The sequence below is a fragment of the Otolemur garnettii genome, unplaced genomic scaffold, assembly GCF_000181295.1.
Source record: "Otolemur garnettii isolate 467f Iridium unplaced genomic scaffold, OtoGar3 scaffold00020, whole genome shotgun sequence".
Classification (NCBI taxonomy): Eukaryota; Metazoa; Chordata; class Mammalia; order Primates; family Galagidae; genus Otolemur; species Otolemur garnettii.
The window spans coordinates 18412593-18437302 of NW_003852415.1; the positions used below are offsets into that span (position 1 = coordinate 18412593).

General features: G+C 45.2%; 1 protein-coding gene and 1 pseudogene across 2 annotated transcripts in view; one reads left to right on the forward strand and one right to left on the reverse strand.

Annotated features, from left to right (window-relative positions):
• SLC24A4 (solute carrier family 24 member 4) overlaps positions 1-18140 on the forward strand; it is a 152642-nt gene extending 134502 nt beyond the window's left edge. Inside the window, exons 13-17 of one of the 2 annotated variants that reach the window (XM_003786994.1) lie at positions 8565-8731; positions 12475-12589; positions 16165-16277; positions 16710-16775; positions 17945-18140. In XM_003786994.1, coding sequence (XP_003787042.2) covers positions 8565-8731; positions 12475-12589; positions 16165-16277; positions 16710-16775; positions 17945-18097 — 614 coding nt within the window. In that variant the 3' untranslated portion in view covers positions 18098-18140. The remainder of the gene's footprint in view (positions 1-8564; positions 8732-12474; positions 12590-16164; positions 16278-16709; positions 16776-17944) is intronic. The other variant, XM_012803439.1, reaches the window with a different exon arrangement.
• On the reverse strand, positions 2025-2896 carry LOC100952708 (annotated as a pseudogene).
• Positions 18141-24710: the final 6570 nt, after the last annotated feature.

Below are 24710 nucleotides of genomic sequence, written 5' to 3' on the forward strand. Positions count from 1 at the left end.
TGAGCTACAGGCGCCGAGCCTTCTATTTCTTTTTAAGAAAATGCTGGCTGCTGTACATTAAATTGATTTCACAATTCATTCACAGATCACATCCAGCAGTTGAAAATATAGCAGTGGGACTGGGCTGTTGGAACGCTGTTTCCCAGAGAATGTGGTGGGCCACGATGCTGGGTACCTGAGTGGGGCCAGAGCATGGGGTGTGTTGGAACCAGATGCAGCGCCCATCCCAGGCGAAGAAGAGAAACACCTGATGCTATTTGGCGTCTAGAAAAATAAGAAAATTATTGCTCTATTGTGGAATGTGTATATGTCTGCAAAGACATTCCTAGACATTTAAGTGTCCAGGGTTACAATTCCAAAATGAATTCTTCCCCTATTGTAGGGTTTTAGGTCAACTCTAAAATGCCTCAGGCCTTTCTCAGCAACCTAAATGAGTTTGATGTGGGCTGAAAAAAATTTTGCACTAACCAGGGCAGGAAAACTTTCTGCCATTTATGAGAAATGACAAGGTCCAGAAAGAGGTAGGTGGGAAAAGATCTGGAAGAACAGATGTCTCGGATGCCCATCAGAGGTGGGTACCTGGATGGACTTGCTGATTTCACGCTAACCATCTTCTCTTTAGTATTATAAGTAGGCTATAAGTTTGTTGGTTTTTTCTTAGTAAATACACTTGACTGATTTAGGAAGATTTAAGCACAAATGTAGAAAGCTAAAATAGCTAGGGCTGGTCTACTGTGAAATTTTTTAAAATTGAGATATAGTTAAGATACCATAAAATTCACTCTTACAAGCTGTATAATTCAGGGGTTTTGTTATATGTTTGTGCAACTGTCACCAATATAAAATTCCAGAACCTTTTCATTATCTTATTTTCCTAGTCCCAGGAGCAATGACTCCCCGCTGCCCTGTCCCCCCTTTCCCTGGCAGCTACTAATCTACTTTCTGTGTCTGTGGATTTGCTTATTCTGGACATTTTATATAAATCGAATCTAGCAACATACAGCCTTCTGTGTCTGACTTTTCACTTCCCATGTTTTCAAAGTTTGTCCATGTTGCAGCCACATGCATGAAGAATATTCCATTATATTTATATACTACATGTTATTCCATCATTTGATGAATATTTGGATTGTTTCCATTTTGGGCTATTATGAATAATGCTGCTCTGAGCATTTCAGTATTTCATGTTTTTGTGGAGACATATGTTTTCATTCCTCTTGAGTATAAGACTAGGAATGAGATTCCTGGGTTATATGGTAACTGTATAATTTAACTCTTTGAGGAACTGTCAGACTGGTTTTCATAGCATTTTACATTCCCAACGGCAATGTGTAAGTGTTCCTGTTTTCCCACATCCTTGCCAGTACTTGTTATGGTATCTTTTTGTTATGGTCATCCTTGTGGCTGTGAAATCATTTTGAGTTACATTTTCTTAATGACTAAAGATGTGAACATTTTTTCACATGCTTATTGGCCCTTTCATGTCTTCTTTGGAAACCTATCTATTCAAAAGCCCATTTTAAAAACTCGAATTGGAGTTTTTTACATTGTTAAATTGTAAGAACTCTTTATATATGCTGGACAGTAGACCTTTGTGGTCTATTTGACATAAAGAGATATGATTTACACTTTTTTCCTTCGTTTTATAGGTTTTTTACCTTCTTATATAGTTACATACTTCTTCGAACCAGTGTCTTATGGATCACAAAAGTTTTTGATTTTGATAAAAGCCAATTAATTTATTTTTTTCTATGGTCACTTGTGATTTTGATGTCTTTTAAGGAACCATTGCCTAATCCAAGATCATGAAGAATTGTGCCCATTTTTTTTATAGTTGTAGCTCTTATATTTAAGTCTTCAATCATTTTTTCTTAATTTTTGTATATAGTATGCAGTAGAGGACCATTTTTTGTTCGTTTGTATATGGATATCTAGCTGTCTCTGCACCATTTTTTTTTAAAGAAAAGTAATTCTTTATTTCCTTGTTTTGCAAATAAAGCTGGCTGGGTTTGCTCTTTTGCTGATTAGTCAAAGAGACCAAATCCCATATCCTAGTCTGAATCCTCTGACTTTTCCTTGGCTTCCACATTGGCTGGGGCTGAGACAGCAGCAGGATCAGCAGTGGTGGTGATGATTTCAGGGACAGTAGCCATAAGGAGAAATGGACCAGCCAAGAAGGTTTTGACCTTTTCAGTAAGTGGGAAGGTACAATCAGCTCCACAAACAAACCCAGGATTTGCTTGTACCTACTGATGATAGAACAGGATACTTGATGGGTAACCAATCTGCAGACAAATGCTGGCAACATTGCGGACACCCTCCAGGAAGCAATAATGTAGCATTTCCTCTGTAATGTCCAGCACTTCAGGGCCATAGATGCTGCCATTGTAAACACTGCTGGATGGCCAGCCCAAAGGAGCATGTTGAGCAGGGTGGCTTCACTGGCTTCCTGCTTGGTTTCTGGTCTTAATTAGCTGCACATCACTCAGGATTTCAATGGTGCCCTTGGAAATTTTAGTGTCTGGAAGAAGGAAGGCTTTTCTGGCCCCATTCCAGTATCCTGGGCTGGCAGGTGACTCACATGGGGCAGCTGGCACCTTACTGTCCAGCAGCATCTCCCTGATCTCAGTGAGGTCCTCCTTGGTAAATACAAAGCCCATAATGCCTGGGTATGAGGCAGCAGTTTTTCCAGAGCTGGGTAGTTTTCCTGATGGCCTCAAATGGCCTTGCCCATCAGTACAATAGCCATCCCTTGAAGGAACATGTGGATCTGCCAAGTTGGCTTAGAGCCCACGTTGTCTGCTCCCACAATGAAGCATTTTGGATAATCCTCCAAAAGTTGGATAATTTGAAGGAAGTAGTTGGACTTCCAGGTTCTCCTGTCTTCCTTGGGCATCATGGCAGCGCATCAGGGATTGCCAGCTAGGGTTTAAAGATGATGTCACTCACATGAGGATGCCTGGTGAGAATACAGACTATTCTATTTGTAGAAAAGACTATTCTTTCTCTATTGAATTGTCTTGACACCCTTGTCAATTGACTTTAAATGTCTGGGCTTATTTCTGAACTCTAAATTCTATTCCATTGATCAATGTATCTTTACAGTGTGTCTTTACTGTCTCTTGCTTACTGTAGCTTTGTAGTAAGTTTTAAAATCAGAGTGTGTAAATCCTCCAACTTCCTTCTGTTTTCAAGATTGTTTCTGCTATTTGGGGTTCCTTTATTTCCATATGAATTTTAGCATCAGCTTGTCCTTTTTTTTCCAGAAAAGGCAAGTGAGATTTTGATAAGGATTGCCTTGAATCGGTAAATCAGCTTGGGGCATATGGCCACCTTGACGATATCCAGACTTCGATTCATAAACAAGATGTCTTCTTACTTATTTAGGGCTTCTTTAATTACTTTCAGTGATGTTTGGTAGTTTTCAGCAAACAAATCTTGTACTTTTTTTCATTACGTAAATACAAACATACTTTTTCTTTGTCATGATATTATACATGGAATGGTTTTCTTAATTTCATTTTTGGATAATTCATTGTTAATATACAGAAATACAACCGAATTTTGTATATTGATCACATATCTTACAGCTTGGCTGAACTTACTAGTTCTAATGGGTTTTTTGTGGATTCCTTAGTATTTTCTGGACACGAGATCATGTCATCTACAGCTAGGGATAAATTTGCTTCTTCCTTTCTAATCTGAGCACCCTTTACTTTTTCATACCTAATTTTCTTAGCTAAAATCTCTAGTTCAGTGTTAGAAGGGACAAGAACAGGCACCTGCATCGTGTTACTGATACTGGGCAGGAGTGAGGGGGTAGCTTTCAGGTTTTTACCATCAAGTGTGAGTGTTAACTGTGGGGTTTTCTCAGGCTGATACCCTTTATCAGAATGAGAAGTTTCTTCTGTTCCTAGTTTATTGAATGCTTTTTATCATGAAATGGTGTTAGATTTGGTCACATGCCTTCTGCCTCAATTTATATGATTTATAGTTTTGTTCTGAGACAGAATCTTACTATGTCACCCTCGGTAGAGTGCTGTGGCATCACAGCTCACAGCTACCTCAAACTCTTGGGCTTAAGCGATTCTCTTGCCTCAGCCTCCCAAGTAACTCGGACTACAGGTGCCTGCCACAAGGCTGTTTTTTGGCTACAGTTGTCGTTTGGCAGGCCTGGCTGGGTTTGAACCCGCAGCTCTAGTGTATGTAGCTGGCACCCTAGCAGCTGAGCTACAGGCACTGAGCCATGTAGTTTTGTTCTTTATTCTATTGACGTGGTGTAGTTCATGTTGAACTCAGCTTTCATTCCTGGATAAGTCCACTTAGTCATGGTGTATAATCTTTTTTATAGGTTGCTAGATTGAGTTTGCTAAATTTTTTTTTTTTTTTTTGAGATAGAGTTTCACTTTCTTGCCCGGGCTAGAGTGCTAGAGCATCAGCCTAGCTCACAGCAACTTCAAAGTCCTGGGTTCAAGTGATCTTCCTGCCTTAGCCTCCTGAGTAGCTAGAACTATGGCACCTACCACAATGCCTGGCTAGTGCCACAATGCCTTTTCTATTTTTAGTAGAGATGAGGTCTTGCTCTTGCTCAGGCTGGTTTCAGACCCCTGAGCTCAAGAGATCCTCCTACCTTAGGCTCCCTCAGTGCTAAGAGTATAGAAATGAGCTGCTACCCCTGGCCTAGAATTTGTGAGAATTTTATTAAGGACTTGTATCTTTATTCATAGGAGATATTGGTCTATAGTTTTCTTTTTCTTGATTTTTTTTTGGGGGGGGTCTGGCTTTGGTATCAGGGTAATAGTAGCTTCATAGAATGAATTAGGAAGTGTTCCTTACTCTTCTATTTTTTGGAAGTGTTTATAAAGTGCAATTCTTCTTTACACGTTTAGTAGAAATCACCATAATGCCATCTAGTCCTGGCTTTACTAAGGGAAATTTTTTGATTACTATTTCAATACTTACTATAAGTCTATTTCAATGCTTACTATAAGTCTGTTCAGATTTTCTATTTCTTTTTTTTTTTAGCCAGGGCTGAGTTTGAACCCACCACCTCCAGTGTATGGGGCCAGTACCCTACTCCTTTGAGCTACAGGGGCCACCCCAGTTTTTCTATTTCTTTATGAGTCAGTTTTGATGGTTTGTGCCTTTGCAGGATTTTGTCTATTTCATGTAGGTTATCTAATTTATTGACATATAAATGTTCATAGTGATGTTACTCTTTCATTCCTGATTTCAGTAATTTGAATCATCTTTTTTCTGGCCAGTCTGGTTAAAGGTTTGTCAGTTTTGTTGATCTTTTGAGAGAATCAACATTCAATTTTTTTAATTCTCAGTAATTTTTACATACTAACCTTGATTCTGTCTGCTTGCTTTAGATTTAATTTGCTCTTCTTCTTTTTTTTTTTTTTTTGAGAAGTAAAGTTATGTCATTGGTTTGAGATCTTTCCACTTTTTACATAGGCATTTATAATTATAAATTTCTCTTTAAGAACCGTTTTCCCTCCCATGAGTTTTGGTATGTTACAACGTTTTCATTCATCTCAAGATATTTTCTAATTTTATGATTTCTTTTTTAACCCATTGATTATTAATATGAAGTAGGGTATTTGACTCCCACAAATTTATGAGTTTTCCAGTTTTCCTTCTGTTGTTGATTTCTAATTCTATTCCATTGTAGTTGGAGAACATCACATGATTTTTGTCCTCTTAAATGTATTAAGTCTTGTTTTATGGCCTAACATATGGTCTGTCCTGGAGAATGTCTTCTGTGCACTTCAGAAGAATGTGTATCTTAAATGAATATATATATATATTTGTTTTAAATCACATTTGGGAGGACTCCTGAACATAACATTCATATATTGTCAAATAGTCTTCCTGCCTATTTATCCTTCTTCTCTCCTTCTGGCACTCCCATTATACATGTATTGGTCTGCTTGATGGTATTCACAGGTCTCTGAAGCTCTATTCATTTTTCTTCATTGTCGTTTCTTTTCATTCCTCAAACTAAGTAATTTCAGTTGACCTATCCTCAAGGTTGGTGATTTTTTTCCTTCTGCCTGATCAAATCTGCTCTAGTGAATTTTAGTTACTGTACTTCTCAACTCCAGAATTTCTATTTCATTCTTTCTAACTTTTTTTTATAAGCCAGGGACTTTCTCTGTCATTCCAGCTGTAGTACAGCAGAACACTGTCATAGCTGACAGCAACCTTGAACTTCTGGAGCCGAGACAGGGTCTCACTATGTTTCACAGGCTGCTCTCCAAATCCTGGCCTCAAATGATTCTCCTGCCTCAGCCTCCTTCATTGCTGGGATTATAGACGTGAGCCACTGTCCCCAGCCCTTTTAAACCATTTTTCTCTCTTTGTTGATATTTTCTGGTGAGAAATCATTTTTATACTTTAGTCTTCTAGATAGCTTTTAAAAACTTCTTTGTAGGCATGGTGCCTATGGCTCAAAAGGGTAGGGCCCAGAGGTGGTGGGTTCAAACCCAGCCCCGGCCAAAAAAAAAAAACAACTTCTTTGTATATATTTTTAAATAGCTTTTTAAAACACTTTTGTCTAATAAATCCAGTATTGGGATGTTCTCACAGAGAGCACAGAGACTAACAGAGAGTTAGTCTCACAGAGAGTTTCTATTGGCCACATTTTATTGTGTGTGTATGGGCCATACTATCTTGGGTTTTTTTTTCTTTTTGTGTGTCTCATAATTTTTCGTTGTTATTATTGTTGAAAGCTGGACATTTAAAATAATAATATTACAACTCTAGAAATCTGATTCTTTACTCTTCGCAGGGTTTGTTGTTGCTGTTTATTATTTTAGCTTGTTTATTTAGCAACTTTTCTAAACCAATTCTGTAAAATCTGTATTCTTTGTTGTGTGTGGCCACTGACGTCTCGGCTACGTTAGCCTAAGTGTCAGCTAATGACTGGACAGAGATTTTCTTAAATGCCTGGTCTGATAGTTCTCCCAGCCTTTGCCGAGGGGTTCTGTGTGTTGGGGTAAAACCAGGCACTTTACCACTATACATTTGCCTTTACTTATTACTTTCTCAAAGCCTCACAGTTAAGCAGAGATGGCATTTCCTGACATGGAACAACCCTGGGCACAGCCCTACGTATGCTTGTGGTCTCTTAGTTTCCAACAAGTACATAAGAGCTGTTCAAAGCCCACTGTGGATATCTCATTCCCCAGATTTTCTTTTTAAGCTTTTGGCTAGCCTGTTGCTTGCCCCAGCTGTTATCTGCCACCTCCACTTAGCATGATTTAATAACTGCATCTGTTTTCAACAACCCCCACCCCCCATCAAGGAAAAAGGTGCTTGTGTTGGGTTTCGGGTTCAAGTAAAATAAAGACCACCTTAAAAGTGGGATCTTTTTGAAAACCACCGTGACAGTTCCATGGGAATGGACTTGGCAGGTCCTCCAACTCGGTCATGTCCCTCTGGTAACTGCTAGGCTGCTGTTTTTGCTTTGATTGTTAGCTACTATTTTTCACTGTGATTGAAGGCTGCCAGCTTTCAAAGCTACCCCAGAGCTGGTGAAAGGAATATAAACAGGGAAAGGTAGAACTCCACAAAGTTCACAGTTCTTACTGAGCTCCAGCTGATTTTCTTAAGTAGATACTCCTTGCATTTCTATAAACCTTTGGTTAATTTTCAGAATTCTGAAAAAGGTTTCATCTGACCATTGTAGCCATTGTTTTCTTTGTTTTTATAGAGAAGAAAATCTTCAAGGGTCCATCCCCCACCGTTTTGTTGACCAGCAGGCGGGTTTTGAACCTGTATGTGCACACCCATACTCATTGGTTTGTTAAGGACACTGTATTTGTTAAGTGCTCAGTGCTTACTGAGGGCACTTTTCCTTCATTAAATTATGTGTGCATTCCCTAGGTAGGGGCCAGTGAGATCTGGACCACCAGCCAGTCCACCCACATTAGTCTTACACCCGCCATAGCTAAACGACCTTCGAGCAAAGGAGCCAAGGTTTCCAGAGCACCAACTGTGTGCCTGGCTCTGCATGTCGGATGTTTTTTATAGACTATCCCATCATTCTTGCAACAACCAAGAAAGAGATAATTTTCCCATTTAACAGATGAAGAAACTAATCACATGTAAAGCACCAAGCACCTTGCTGGCTGCTGCACGGTAGCAAATTCTGTGTATGTTGATTATTGTTACATTGTTGTTGTTACTGCTACAACTGCTATTGTCAGAGGAAGAAGTGGACTTGAGGGAATTGCTGGAGGTCACTTGACTTCCAGCCTAGGTCTCTCTGATTCCAAAGCTCATCTGTATCCCACATCCCCATTCCTGCTCATCTGGGTAAATCTGTTCTCATCCTGGGTCAACTTTCTTGATCATGTCTAATGAAGGATTTAAACTGACTAAAATTATTCAATCAACAAACACTGAATGGTCTTGCTATTTCCAGAGTGACATATGGAGGGCTGTGATTCTGTGAGGTCAGTTGCTTGGAGTCACCTGGGTGACTTATTTCACTTGAAAAATAAACTGTCAAGTGTATAACCACCTCCTTCTTATTCTTCTCCATCCCCCTGCAGAGGCAAGAGGGGACAAAGCCAAGTGGCTGTTCACCTGGCCGCTCATCTTCCTCCTGTGTGTCACCATTCCCAACTGCAGCAAGCCCCGCTGGGAGAAGTTCTTCATGGCCACCTTCATCACTGCCACGCTGTGGATTGCTGTGTTTTCCTACCTCATGGTGTGGCTGGTAAGTGCAGGGTGGGGGTGAACTATACCAACAGTCCCTGCCCAGCTCTGCCAAGCAGAGGAGAGGCCATCGGACTCGAGGACAGCCACAGGCACTATAGTGCCACCTTTGGGCAAGTCACTGACTTCACTAACTAAAGCTTATTTCTCAGGAGAAAGGGTTTTAGCGGGTGCATGGTGCTGCGCTGTATACCAGGGATGCCGTGTACAGTGCTTGCCTTCAAGCATGCGGGAGGAAAACGAACCCTCACGTGGGCAGCCTGAGACACTCCATTCTGGTGGGATGGGCAGAAGAATGTGACAAAATAGCTGATCACTAGGCCCCCTTCATTTCTAGGGTCCAGGGAATGGAAGGCAGGGGGCTGGAGTCAGTGAGAGATGATGATGAACACGAGGCGGCTCTTTCCATGCCCCCATCTATATGCCAGGCACAGATTTAAGCACTTCACATAAGTTCTTCTTAAAATCCTCATAACAATTCCATGGGATAGGTATTATTATTACCATTTTATACATGGGGAAATTGAGGGATAAAGAGATTGAGTCATTTCCCCAAGGTTACACAATTAGTGAGTACTATAGTTGGGATTAGAACCCAGGGGTTCATCCCCTGAGTCCATGATATCAACCACTACCCCCAGCTCAGTTTGCTCCTGGAGTTTTCAGATGCCAGCAGACGGGAGTTTTGCAGGAGGAGAGCCATCTGTGTAGCTCCTTGTAAGCTCTCAAGGCCACAGGCAACAACTTGTCATATAAACCTTTGTGGCCAGGTGGGGCTGGACTGGGTCAGGCCATGCAGGAGCCCTCTTCCTGTTCTCTGTGTACCTTGCAGTGGGGTTCCCTCTTCCTCCCCTCTTCCCCCCCTCTTCCCCAGTGGGGAGCCTGGGAGGAGGGAGAGAAGAAGTGGTTACTGCATAGCTGTGTTTCTCTTGATGGCAAAGCTCACCTGTCAGCCCTTCACACCTTGGTGGTTATCACTTAGTCATTTCATTTTCCTCCTAACACCTGGAACCAGCAGCAGAGAGGCAAGCAAGTCTTGATTTGAGAGATAGCAGGGCCAACAGATGCTCCTTGTAAGCACAAAGGCAGCCTTTCCCTTAACTCCAGAGGAAAGATGCAGTTTGGTGGGGAACCCAGGGCTGCAGGATGAGAACAGATTTATAGCCCAGTCCTACCACGTGTGAGCCGTGAAACCATATAGGGCAAGTGACTCGACTCTCTGAGCCAAGGTGACCCCCTCTGCGATGTGGGAGTGATCACTGCTTTCTTACAATGCTATTAGGAAAATGAAAAGAGAGCCTAGCATATTACAGCCACTTGGTCAATCCTGGCTCTTCCCCCACCCAGCCTGTCACCTGTTCCCCTGTCCCTCCCAGGTCTCTATGTGTTGTGAGCCTGAGCAAACTGCTGCTGTGATCAATGTGTGGGAGCTATTTTGCTGGTGGGAGAGGGCCTTTCCTGACATCCCCCCTTAGCTGCTCCCTCGCTTAGAGGTACTCCAGGGAGAAGCACAGACAAACTGGGGTGCTTCTTCAAGCACCTGGCCCCAGCCCTTCTGAGGGTCCTTAAACCTCCCACTAGCGCACTGACTTCCAGTCCCTATGGCAGGGACTCCCCATGACCCCAGCTGGTGGGAGGCACTGCCTCAACCTGCTCCCTTTCCCCCTTTTACCTGGGACTTCCTTTAGAGCTCTGTGTCCAGAAAGGAAGCTCAGGACTCACTCTGTGGTGGTCTTTTAATGAATAGGACAAGCCATGTGACTCAGAGGGGCAGAACCAGTCTAAGCCACCAGGCCCCAGCATCTGCCCCGTCTCACACACCTGGCACTTCCTGGCCTTGGTTTAGCTAAACTGGGGACATGGGGGCCCCCAAACCTCCAAATCCCCCATGATCTCACCTGACCTGCTCTCTTCCATACCTCACCCCTAATCCACTCTGGTTTGGCCTTGTCTAAAGCAGCCGGTAGTCAGTCACTGACTGCAACCAACAGCCAGTTAGGGCTGATTACCTGGTAGCAGTCTGATGATCATGAACATCACTGAGTAATAGACAGTGTGGCCACCAAGTGAGAGATCTCTCATACTGCCCTCTCATGTCAGATTAATGTTTATAAATAGCATGCCCAATTTTTCAACCTAATCTTACTTTGTCTCTGTTCAGTATGATCTTAGCTTGTGGCATGACTGGCTGCTTATAACTATAAACATTAGCCACTTTCATCATGAGGTGCAGCCAGTACTCCTCCCAGACTTTGTTCAGTGAGGATTAAAATCTCTGTAGCTGTGTGTGTGTATGAGTGGGGAGAGACCTAGAAGTACTTACCATCTAAGTAACAGAAGGCAATCAAAGGTGATAAAAACAATGCTTTAAATGAATTTATAAATTTTAATTTTTTTAGTGGAATTACAGGCCAGCCCATCTTTGCATTTTAGAGAAAGTATCTAGGCCAGCCATGGTGGTTCATGCCTGTAATACTCCATGTTTGTTGGGAGGCTGAGGCAGAAGGATCACTTGAGGCCAGGAGTCTGAGACCAGCCTGGGCAAGAATGAGGTCCCACCTCTAAAAGAAAAAAAAAAGAAAGAAAGGAAAAAAGAGCTGGGTGTGGCACACCTATAGCTCCAGCTACTTGAGAGGCTGAGGCAGGAAGATCACTTGAGCCCAGGAGTGAGGTTGCAGTGAGCTATGATGACACCACTGCACTAGAGCCCAGGCAACAGAATGAGACCCTGTCTCACAAAAAAAAAAGGTGGGGGGAGGATGTATCCAATGGTTTCTCTTACTAAAAATATATTCCTTAAACCATGTTATAAATAAAAAAAAGTATCTCATGACATTTGAGTGGTTATGAGACTTAGGAAGATCAAATTAATTGTGTGGAATTATTTCTTCTCTAATTACAGAAAATAACAGTGATATTACTCGGTTTCTGCTGATTACCACTGAGGCCAGACATTCCCACCCCTTCTACCTTGACTTACAAATTCCACCCCCATTTCTTAAAGCAGAGGGACCAGGGACCACTTTGCTGGAGTGTTCTTACCAGTGGTTTTGAACTTCAGGTAGTTTCAGTTTGGAGGAATAGAATGACCTTGCCAGTAAAAATCCATAAAGAAGATCACACCCTTGTTATTCTTTATCTCTGCCAAAGCAGGGCGTCCCACCTGAGTGTCATGCACTTACTTTCATCATGCCCCGATGAGGTGCCAGGGAGCAGGGAAGTCCCATCTGCCATCCCCTACCTCCACAACCTTTAACATCCCTCATCTCCAAGTATTGGAAGAATGATTCTTGAATGTCAGAGTCAAAAGGGAGGGACTTTAGAAATGGATTGTACATTTCCTCAGCACACTTCACAGTTGAGGAGATGGACTTCTGCAAGGTCATGTGGATAGTCTCAGGCAGAGCCAGGACCAGTCCCTGAGCCTTGGACTCAGCATTCTTCCCTTTCTGAAGCCTTGACTTCAGGAGGGCTCAGAGGCAAGAGTAAAGCTAGGCTTGAGTAGCATCCCTGGGCTAAGCACCTGTATAGCATGTGCATCTACACACAAAACTTTCTTTCCTCTGTCCTTCCAAACTTCAATTTCTGAACCATATCATAAATTATTGAAAAAAAAAAAGCCATCCCAGCAATTCCAAAATAACCCAGTTTCCCACCCTTATGATGTCTTAATAATAGGAATATTTCTTTAGTCCACATGCTCTGGGTTGTTGTGAGTTCATGTCTCCACCTCCTGTTCTGCAGGTGACTATTATTGGATACACGCTTGGGATCCCTGACGTCATCATGGGCATTACTTTCCTGGCAGCAGGGACGAGTGTTCCAGACTGCATGGCCAGCTTAATTGTGGCGAGACAAGGTACAGATCATGTGTCAGCCCCCACAGCCATCACCACCACTGTGCAGGTCCCCTTGTTGTCCCTTCCCAAGTTATAGTTGGCTAAGTTGTGGTTCTTAGGACTGATAGTTGCTGAGTCCTGCTATGGAGAAAACTGTGACATCTAGAAAGCATTGTTTATTAGCTTCCACTGTGGAGAGAATGCTACCACAATGAATGAATGAACTGATCTTGAGACGCTTTTGTTGGAGTGGTCGTATAACATGTTCTGAGTTTGAGATTGAATAAGCCCAGATTTTATACAGCAGATAAGCTGTTAACAAGAAATGTTCTCATCCCAGGGGGACAAAGTGGGTCCTACACATCCAACTCTTATCCAGTTCTTCTAGTTTCTAGAACATGTATAATGTTAGCAAGGTTTGTGTGGTGGCCTTTGTTTGGGGCTTACTAAATGTCACAAGCAGAGTGTGATGAGGCAATGATGGCAAGGCAGCTGTGAGGGTCAGGGCTTCGTTCACGGCCCCTTTCATGCCAGTGAGGCAGCAGTGCCCCACCGTGGACTTGCACAGCCCGTCCTCACAGGTCAGAGGTTGGAGGCAGAGGGGTGGGGACAGTGTCTGTTGGAGCAGACTCTCACAGGAGAGAGAAGAAGGGAACAGTGCCCTAAGAGAAAGATGTGATAAAGAGAAAGGTTGGGAGTGTATTTGGAAGTGGGCAGGAGCCTTATAGAGAATGGGGACAGTTAGGGACAGCAGCTAAGGGGAGTGAAATGTGTGAGTGTATTAGTTTCCTAGGGCCACCATAACAGCTGGTGGCTTATAGCAACCAGGTGACTTAAAACAGCAGATACTAGTATCTCCCAGCTCTGGAAGCTAGAAGTCTGAAATCCAGGTGTTGACAGGGCTGGGCTCCTTCTGAAGGATCTAGGGATCCTTGCCTCATTCTGGCTTCTGTGGCTGCCTACAATCCTCAGTGTTCCTTGGTTTACGGCTGCACCGGTCCAGTCTCTGCCTCTGTCTTCACAGGGCATTCTTCCCCGTGTGTGTGTGTGTGTGTGTCTGTGTCCAGACTTTTTCTTATGAGGGCACTGGTCATCAGGTTAGAACTCACCCTAATTCAGTATGACCTTCATAATTCTATTACATCTGTGAAAACCCTTTTTCCAAATAAAGTCACATCACAGATTCTGGATGGACATGAATTTGGTGGTGGAAGTGCCCCAGGTATACTTCTTCAGCCCAGTACAGTGAGCAAAAGGAAAGCTGATGCACACGAAGCGTCTGGCTGACGTTCAGTAACGTGAACTTGGGTAGGATTCAGCCACTCCAGTGCCAGCCATGCACAGATGACACATTTGTCCCTAGTTGGAGTTGGCTGGGTGGACACTATGGAAGAAGGTCAAGGGGCAGGAGAAAGTGCAGTTGAAACAAGTGGCCCAGGAGTTCAGATTGGGAGAGAAGGGCATGATGCTAGAACTTAAAGACTTGTAGGGATGGGGGTCCCAGTGAGGTTAGCAAAGTGTCTCTTTTAGGAACAAGGGACAGATGGAGCTCTGAGGCAAAACATCATCTCAGAGTGGCTACAGTGAAATGTATTATAGAAATCGAGAAAAGGTGAGGCCAGGGATGAGGTGCATAATTGGTCTAGGAGTGACATGTGATTGACAGGAACCCCAACAGACATGGTTAAAGAATACACAACTTCTTGACAACAAAGGGTACAGAGATCTCTGTTCAGAGCCTGCTGCCTAAAGCAGGAAGCTACCAGGTAGCTCTGATGTAGAGGTCCTGCCTCCTGGGCTCCCTGCAGCCTCCCAGCTCTGAGTGTGGTCCCAGGTGCAAGCCTGAGCTGGCACCATGGGCTTGGCCTGGGAGCTTGTGAGAAATGCAGGCTCTCAGGCATTGTCCCAGACCCACTGATTCAGATCTGCATTTTAACAAGATCCTTAGATGATTCATGTACACGTTAGAATTTGAGTCAAACTGTCCTGAGGATCCTCAAGGGTCACACAGCTGCTAGCAGCCTCACAAGTGTACCTAGCCCAAGAAGCATTCATCTCTCCTTTCCAAATGCAGCATCTTTGTACCCTCCCGACCTGTCCCACAAGTGCTTGCCTCCTCACCAGGTACATGTAGCCCAGCCCCAACAAATGCTGCATGCTCCTACAACTCACCAGAGACTGGGAGACAGGCAGGCTGGTTTCCCAGAGATACCACCTCTAACAGGACTAAGCTGCCAAGACTTTGGAGTCTGGAGTCTCCCTGAACAGTGCCTGGGGCAGGCAGGGAGGAGGGATGTGAATCCAAGCGTAGGACCCTTGAGGGAGGCGTGTCCTGGAGGTCAACAGATGACATCAACACACAGGGGAGTGGGAGGTGACCTGGCGATGCAGGCAGGGTGGGAGGTTGGTCAGATTGAGGTGGGCCACCTGTCCAGATGCCAGCCTGAGATGCTGCCGAGCTGCTCAGCTACCAAAGCAATGGGGCGGCTACAAGCATTTGTATTTCAAGCTTGCTTGTTCCAGGAACATTTGTATGTGAGCAAGTTAGGATAGTCATATCAAAGTATGGCTAAGTGGTCAGGCTGGAACAGATTTCAGCCAGCATGAATCTTATTTATAAAAATTTTCTTTCTTATATGCCTCTTGACTCAGTAAGTTCCTTGGATTGTGCCATGGTGCTGGACAGTTGGACAGGAAGGGGGAGAGGAATGATGTGGGCCCCAACTCCTGAGATGCATCTGGTCTGGTTGGAGAAAGGGAGTTCATCCCTCAGAAACCACCAGGACATGACATTTGACGCCCTAAGATCCCAGCCAAGCTCATAAGGGCCCTTGCCTAGGCCACACAGTATGACTTGGTATAAAGGATTCTGAACCCAGAGTCCTGAGACTGGCCCACTCACAAACTGTGCCCTGGGGCATGTCCCAAGCCCCAGTTCCATCATCTGCCATGTGAGGATAATGCCCCACCGCACACCCCCAGAGCAACTGGGGGGATAAATAAGACAGTTTGTGGTGGGTCCTCAGAGGACGTCAGCTGGTGGACTTGGCATCATTACCACAAACCAGGTGACGTAAACAATGGAAATGTATTGTCCCACAGTTCTGGAGGCTAGAACTCTGAGATCCAGAGGTGGGCAGGCTTTGTTCCTTCTGAGGGCTCTGATGAAGAGTCTGTTCCAGGCCCCTCCTCGTCTCTCTCTTTGGCCATCTTCATTTTTGCCCAGCATTCTCTTTGTGTGTCGTCCATGTCCACATTTCTCCTTTATATAAGAACATCACATTGGTTTAGGGCCTACCCTGATAACTTCATTTTAAGCTGTCACTTCTGGAAAGACATAATCTCCACATAGAGTCATGCACGATCTGAAGTACTGGGGCTTAGGACATCAGCATGTGGGACTTCAACCCACACAGTGCATTCAGATTTCATGAGGGAGTGGACCGTAAGCCTCGCAAAAGGGTTTTAAAATCCTAGGGTCCGTGAAGAAGGAATCCCTTCCTACGGTATAGCACTGAGGGAATGGTTCTAAGAAAGAACACAGGTTTCTGAAGCCTGCTCTTAGTGAAAGAAATGTGTTTGTTGTCCTCTCCAGGCCTGGGGGATATGGCGGTCTCCAACACCATCGGAAGCAACGTGTTCGACATCCTGGTGGGACTTGGCATACCGTGGGGCCTGCAGACCATGGTTATCAATTATGGGTCCACGGTAAGTTCCTCCCACCTGATGAGTAAGTGAGATGTGCGCATTTTACCAAGAAGGATAGTAGTGTTGGCCAGTGTCAGGGGAGGAGTTGGGAGATGCACTGCCCCTTCTCCTTGGCACCCTGGCATCTGCTGTCCCCACTGTCCATGAAGTCTTCTGGGACAGACCAGGGGTGTCTGCCGGAGGGGCCCATGTTTGCTGGGTGCCCCTGCTCCTCATCTCCATTTGCTGGTACAGCATCTGCATCCCAGGCCATCTCCTCAGACCAGCAGAGTAGTGACTTGAGTGCATGCCTGTCTGGCCCTCCACGGCCACACACTCACTCGTGAACACCTATGTTTATTCTGGAATGAATCAACTGGAGCACTCTGAGCCCTCAGGAGGGATTGGCTTCTAGCAGACCAGAGACTCAGGGCCGTGTGTTTGATTTTACAGGTGAAGATCAACAGCCGGGGGCTGGTCTATTCCGTGGTGCTGTTGCTGGGCTCTGTTGCTCTCACCGTGAGTTTTTAGAGTTTGTACTTTAATACATCTAATTCTGCCTTGTCACTTATATGGCTCTGTGCACCTCCATCATTTCCCCCATCAGTGAGGGAGAAAGCCCAGGAAACGTGCATATTCACAGGAGCCCCAGCCCAGTTTTTGCCAAGAGCATCAGCAGCCCAAATAAGCTTTTCCTTGAGCAAATAAGCTGCCAGAGGAAGTGAAGCACATTTCTGTTCTTCTTGCCACCTGGTCTGGTCTCCTCTCAAGTGCCTGGGGAGAGAAGTCCTCCCCTCTACCTGAGCTGGTAAATGGAGGTGCGACAGTCTTCAGGACGAAACATCACAGTAACTAAGGCCACCCAGCCTCCCTCACGGGTTGGTCTGTACGGAGTACTTTACTTCTATATCACTTTACAGGTTCACTCCTTTCAACCACCTGGAGGGGGAGGTAACATTGTTACTCCCATTGTGCAGAAGAAATCAACTTAGCTGAGGTTGCAGAGTTGGGAAAAGGCAGAGCTAGGATTTAAACCGAGCTTGGTCTGTCCTTAAAGAACCCATGCCATGATTCCTTACCCCATGCTCTGATGAGGTGCCTAGGCCCTCAGAAGGCAGGCAGTGTAGGGAAGCAGAGGAGAGTCAGGGAAAAATGTAGGACAGGCTATGCTCCACCTCTGCCCCAAACATACACACACAGACACACGTGCGAGAGATGGCCCAAGTGGGACTTTGCCAAGCCAGCGGTCTTGAGGAGTCTTGGCAAATTTGCTGAGGAGTCCTGAGGATAAAAGACCATAAGGCCACGTTCAAAAGTGCAAGGAACATCCAGATAAAGACCCCATTTGTCCCTAAGGAATGCCTAAGGAGAGAGGACCATGGTGCTTACAGTCAGGCTGGGGGGAAGTGGCACATCTGTCCAGGTAGGGCTGGCCCATGAGGGGAACTACTGTGCATCCCAAGTTGGCAGGGCTGAGACAGGGGCTGAGACTCCCCCTTTCAACAGAGAGGTCTAAACCCTCTGGAGCTTATTCCAGTCGAACTGAGGATCAGCCTGGTGGTGCCCCTCTGCTCCTGAACACATCCTGCAGAAAGTTCTGCGGTCCCCGACTCAGGTTTCATTTTGCAGTAGAAATGCCTTTTTCAGTTTTGCACCTGAGCCCAGCTGCCATGCTCTCTCCTTCCCAGGTCCTCGGCATCCACCTAAACAAGTGGCGGCTGGACCGGAAGCTGGGCATCTATGTGCTGGTTCTCTACGCCGTCTTCTTGTGCTTCTCCATCATGATAGAGTTTAACGTCTTCACCTTCGTCAACTTGCCAATGTGCCGAGAAGATGATTAAAGCCGGGCTGCTTCCTCTGGGAGCTGTTCTGCACACCCTGTGATGCCTGCGTCCTCCTCTCCCCTCCTTCCCCCACCACAGGTCTCTCCTGCATTGGCAGCCACCGTCTGTTCTTTCACACACTGGAAGGAAGAGCCATCGTGGTCTTTGTCTGGTCACAGGTCAGGCTGCTGGGCGTCCTTCTCCTCCGTGGAGTTCTGCCTCTGCAAGGCAGGATCAAAGGACTGTTATATGAGCAGCTTTGAAGACCTCTGAGCGGCCAGCCACAGGGCCGTGTCAAGTGTCTCATCTGTCTCCTGCACACCTTCATCAAAAAGACTTCCGTGTGCAGCTTGTCTTTCTGTTACACAGGCAGCCTCAGCAATGAGGCGGTCAGTGAGCCTGAGGTCTCCTAGGGCAAGTGCAAAATAGGAATGTTGTTCTCAAGTCTCCTTTGGGCCAGAGGTGGCTCTTTGGACATGTGAGCTGCTGGGAGCCTCCCACTTCTGCTGGGAGCACCTGCATGGTTTGGAGGAGACAGGCTTCGACCTTTGGGGGTTTGGGACCGTGATGCCAGACATTTTCACCCCCTTTCCTGGAAAAATTAGAAGAATGGAAATAATTTTTTGCAGAAGAGAGAAAACAAGTGAATATTCTTCTCACTTTTATTGATGCATTCAGAGAATGAGCAGTGAAATATTAAAAATAAAACATCACATAGATCATCATACTTGAAAAATATCATTCCATACAAAAGGATCGTAACGCAGACCAAAAAGGTAGAAATGATTGTAGGGAAACAAATCCTCTGTGTATCATCTTGCATTGACTCGAAGACATTCAGTTTGGAACAGAGAGAAAGGAGAGAGACTAACAAATGGGTGCTAACTCACAGACAGGGGAGACTGTAGTTTATAAGCTGTACATTCCAGACCTTCTGTGCAATATGATGCACTGTTTATTGGGGTTTGTCATTTCTTTGTTAATGCTCTAGTTTCGTAACCACCCTGTTGAAAGACCCAATTATCTATATGCTCAGCAAATTTCACAGCCTGCTGAACTGGACTGAGTGTGCCAGAAAGGCTGGTTAATGACAAGAAGAGAGATTTCCTCAAAAATGACAGATTGCTCTCTGGTTAGATGAAGGCGGGTATGCAAACCATAACTCAGAATTTGCAGAGCTCAGTTTCTTGAACCATGTAGTTTGCTTCGCGTGAAAGGACCAACAGCGGGAGGCTGGTTCAAAGAGAGAAAAATATGAAACCACTTTCAACTGCTTCATAGCACTCAAATATATATTAAAAAGATTTATGAACACATACCATTCATGGTTTCTAAAAAGAAAGCACAGTTAATTTTATAGAGAGGTTTTTTTATTTTTTTAATATCTTTCGTGAAAGTCTATCAGATTTGATGCACTTTGAATATTGGGATATTTTGCACAAGAAGAATGTATGTGAACTACCCGGGAGGATGAGAGAGGAAAGGAGATTTTTAACGATTCACCCGAGTCGCTCTAAACTTGGTGATGAGTTTAAATCCAATAGCTGAACCCTTCCTGAGACACACAGATTGTGACCCACCCTGACATTTGTGACTGTGCTCTCTAAGGCCTCCTAAATTTCAAAAGGAGGAAGTGTTCAGACTTGTGTCCCTCACTTCCCCTTTACCAGGAGCCTACCATGGGACCTCACCCTCCTCACCAGGCTTCTATCGTGGGTTCACATCAGTATTAGTAGCTGCACCAAGTTAAGGTTTCTCTTTTGATTTCTTTACCCCCAAATTGGGCTCAGTGGTCTTCAAGTTGAGAACAAGGGTGATTTTCCTAAGAAAGTCACTAAAGAGGGGCCTAGGGATCCTGTAGGTTCATCACTGTAAACTTGAGCTACAGGGGGGTTCAGGGCCCACAGGACCACTCTGCTCTGCTAGTTTATCTGGTCCCTCCCATCTTCCAGGTTCTTCAGGTTCCAGAATCCTCTTGTCTTTGTTTTGGTTCTTCAGATTTCCCTGTGATGTTAAGTAGGGGTTATTCACCCCTTTTAATAGAAAACACAGTTTTGGGAGGTCACAGGACTCTAATTCGATGACAGAAGGGGACACGAGCACCACCAGCCTACCCACCTCCCAGGGCAGCCAGTCTATGACTGGCTGTCCCTGAGGAGTGAATGCGGGTATGATTTTGCCCTTGTGGTTGGCTCTTATTGTTCGAGTCAAAACCTCATCAATAGTTAATTGACGTTTGGGTTCCAGAGATCATATACTAATATCTGTCCCTATCCAGTGTCTCTATTTTTCCTTAAAAATGACCAAGAACTATTTTTAGCTGCAGCAAGGCACACATGGCCCCTGGTGGTGTCCCTGCTGGTTTTTAAGTTTCTGAATTCTTGTATAGCTGTTAGAGAACACATCTTAATTACCCTCCTCTTCCTCAGCAGAATCCATCTGAGATTATAATGCATACTGCAATTGCAATTAGAGACTAAAAAAAGGTTTAAATATGTAATGCACTCCTCCTGGCTAATTTTCTTTTGACTTTAATGTGCCAATGTAATTTCCTTAAAGGATCTATGCATTTATTATATCTAGGAAACTATAATATATGTAAACTATAGGTGAAAAAAAATCTCTTTTTTTACTAAATATTTTTCCATCACACCTTTAAAGAACTGCTTGATGAAGTAGGCCTTCATTTTTAAATTATGCTTTCCATCACTATGCAGGATTACTTCCTGGATTTTATTCCCAAAGCTAATTAGCATGGGATAAGTACTCTGCAACAAAAATAGGCAATTAAAAATAATAAATTTAGTTCTACTTATTGGGGGCAGAACAGAAAAAAGAACTATTGCTCTCAGATAGAAAATGTCTCTAGAGACAGGAGCAGGTAGTTCCTGTCAATTTCTGGTTTGGAATTTGTCTTCAGCCCAAGCATGGTTAGAGTGGAAGGATGCAGTGTCTGGAGAACCTGGCCCTGGGGGAAGGTTCTGGGTCAGCTGCAATGAGAGATGGGCGCTTGAGGGTTCTATGGGCAGGTCAGAGTCAGCCCCTCCCCACCCCTGTCCTTCCTATAACCCAGTGTGCCTGTCCCCTGTCAACCTGTGTCTCCACCTTGTACATGCACCTGGCTGCCCTTTTGAGTCTTCACCTGCTCGTTATCCCTTGCCTACTGGGACTAGCTTTTGTCCCATCTGTCCCCTTCCTTTATAGACCCAAGCAACTGATAAGACACCAGCCTTCTCTGAGCCAGGTTAAACCAGGTGGGGTATATGTATCACCGAGGGCAGTCAGTCCTGTGGACCACAGAGCCCACTGCTCAGGGTCTAGGTTTCTTCCACCTGCTCTTACCATATTAATGGGGAATTGTGAGCCTAAGAGCATCACCACTTAGAACACGGGACTCCCCACACAGACCAGGAATTTGGGAAAGGGGTAGATGGTGTCTTTGCTGGACACCCAGCTTTCCACTTGGCCATTTTTCTTAATGAATCCAGGGCTCCCTCCCTCCCTCTCCTGAAGGTGGAGGGTGAATGGAGACAAGAGGGACCAGGAGACCATCTGTTCATGCCCCCCTAGGGAATCCCAGCACCAGCAGCTAGCCCTGCTTTCCACACCCTTGCCCTCCCTTCCTCCCTCCCTCCCTTCTTTTCTCCCTCCTTCCCTCCCTCCTTCGTTCCTTCTCTCCTTCCCTCCTTCCTTAAGTTGAAATGAATTAGCGGGGCCTGAGGAATTGGCACCAGAAGGGTTCTGTTGCCACATTTTGGAATTTCACTCCAGCAGAAGCAGAGACCTTTCTGCCCTGGCTGAATGGGTCCCCCAGGCGAGGAGCTGGTCTCCTGTCCCTCATCTCCACCTCTGCTCCCCTTCCCTCCCCTTCCCTTCATCTCCACCTCTGCTCTCCCTGGCTGGAATAGGGGGAGCTGTGCTGCCCACATGATGGGCTCTCAGCAAATGCTTGTTGGTTGAATAAACAACTTGGGCCAATGATGGTGAAAATCCTCAGGAGATTGTACTCATAGGCTGTGCTTTAAATAGTCATGGCCTCCTCTCTAATGCCCTCCGGACATGATTTCCATGGGCGTCACCCTGCCCTGGGGACAGTCTGCAGATGTACCCAGGACACCTGAGGTAGTCCACCTCTTGGCAGCATTATTGCCACATCCTGCCCATAAAAATGTCTAGGAATTTTTGAAAGTGCTCTCTGGGCAGTCCTTGGGTGGCAGGAAGTCTCTCATCCCCCACCCAGCTGTGGACGTACAGTGCTGCGCTTGCCTGGTGCCCTCACAGATGTGAGCAGCTGCTCTGGGTTTTCTGGTCTCTGTAGCTCATGTTTTGAGCCACTCAACATGTAGCCTCCCCCAGGGCCTTCTCAAAGCACACAGGGGGCTCCTATACTTGGGGGAAATCGTCCCCACTGTGTCAGTTACATGGGAACAGAGGTGAGGGGGTCTTTCTCTGGGTCTGTCCCAGGAGGCAAAGAGCATGAGGCCTCACTGCTCACGCTGAGCTGCACCATTTGCCAAGCAAGCTTTTCGGGGCCCCTTCACCTTGCTGCAGGGAACTGCTCCCCCAAGGGCACACTCCTCAGGATGCCAATTTCAGAATGGCATTTGATATAGGTTGTTGTTTGTTAATAAAGAAAACAAGATTGGGACACTAGTTTTGTGCTTAACTCAGATGGCTGACGGGAGGAAGACATCCAGTCTGTCATGTGACCATGTGTCCAACTCAAGGAAATGGGTGCTCACATTTCAATGTGGGAGAAGAGACACTTTCCTCCTATTCTGCCAACGGGGTGGAGCTATCTTTTCAGGGAAGCCAGTGGGTGGTGTTAAAGCTTTGGCTATTTTATAGGGGGTTTAAAAATTCTAACTTTTCAATGACAGACGCCTCCCAGGTTCTGTCTCTACTAAATTCTCAAACACCTTGTGCACATGGCGTCTTCTTTTCCCTGTGTGTCTCCAAAGCCCTTCTCTGTCCAGTCTCACAGTGTCAGTGTCCAGTAGTCAGAGTTGGGTGTCTTCCTCCCTGTTCTTACCACGGGTGAAAACATGCTCTCCCCCAGCAGTCCTGGTCTGCTGCCAGGACACCCTGGTACAGTACTTGGGGGGCCCGGGGAGGCGTCTCCTGAGAGCTGAAAATACACACTGTGCCTATGTGAAACTCAAGCCCTTTGCTCTGTGGCTTTTCCATCTGTTAGATTTACAGGTCTGGGGATCAGCTGCTTGTTAGTTAAAAAGCCCAATGACAAATGCTGGCATAATCCACAGCCGTTCCCACTGTTGCCAGAATTCGAACTGTTGCTGCTTTGTGCTCCTTTTGGTTTCCAAAAGCACAGTGTGGTATGATCGGCCCTCATGCACTAAAAGAGGGTCCCAGATGACAGGGCCCTCCTTGCTGCCATTCCAGAATTTCTAGCACAGAAATGCCCAGACCTGTCTCAGATGAACATTGGGTCCCCTTTCAATGGAAGGAGCTCCTCCTGAAAACAACTGGAGTATGAGCAAGGCAGCTCTGTTCTTCCAGATAAAATATTCTACTATTCTAGGGTTTTTTTTTTTTCTTTTTCTGGCCACTGGGCATGTTGGCTCTCACCTTTCAACCCTGTGTCTCTGAGCTGCAGACCTCACGACCACTATCTGCTTCCTCCACAAGGCTTGGACCAGGGGCAGTTGAGGACCCAGTGGACAGAGCTGGGGCTGAGCTGCTATGGCCAGGTCCTGGGAAGCCCCAGAGGAAAGACTGCTGGTCTGTGAGGCTGGGCACCCTCTGTATCTCCTGCCCGGCAGCTGCCAGCTGGGAGTATTTGCTGGTGTCTGAACACAAAAGAGAGCTTTGACTAGCTAGCAGGGAAAGAAGGCTGTGGGCCAGATGGGGCCAGGCCCACAGGCAGAAGCAGGGGTTGCCAAGGAAAGGGCTGAGTGAGGAGAGGCCAGGCCCATCCAAGATGTCCCTGGGGCAGGCTGGGCATGGTTTCCACCGGTCATTTAGGTCTTCCTGGGGCCCCACTGTTACCTACCAAGTAGTGGATAAATAGAGCATGGTTGTGTTCTGAAAGAAGCTCCTTATAAACAACCAAAACCAAGAACTTCTGGGGCTGCTGGGGCTGTTCACACATAGCTCGAGTCCCCCACAAGACATTTCTGGCATGCTGGGCTGAACACACCATCTTTGTTCATTCTCGAGAATAGGAACATTGATTGAAAAGTTGTAAATAATATATTTATCCTGCTATTTATTTTTTCAATAACTGTGACCTCCTGCACTGTGAATGCTCTGTGACATGAGATTCTTAGTTTAATAAAAGTATCATTAAATTTGAATGAATTGATATTATTGGTTACTAAACACTGGCATGGGCTTATTTTTATTGTGAAGAAAAACTCTAGAGTACATATAAACTAAACCTTTATGAGAAATCTAGCAGTCAGTATTGTAATGCAATATTTCAAAATCTGTTCACTGTCAATAAAATAAATGAGCACAAGTTGTCTTTCCCTATATAATACATAGAGTTTCATTCACGTTTTAATAACCACATGCATATTTGTATTTTTGAAAGAATTATATTCACAAGGAATAACTGCCATTTGAAACCATCTCTATTTGCATATTGAGAAAAAATAAATTCAAAAAG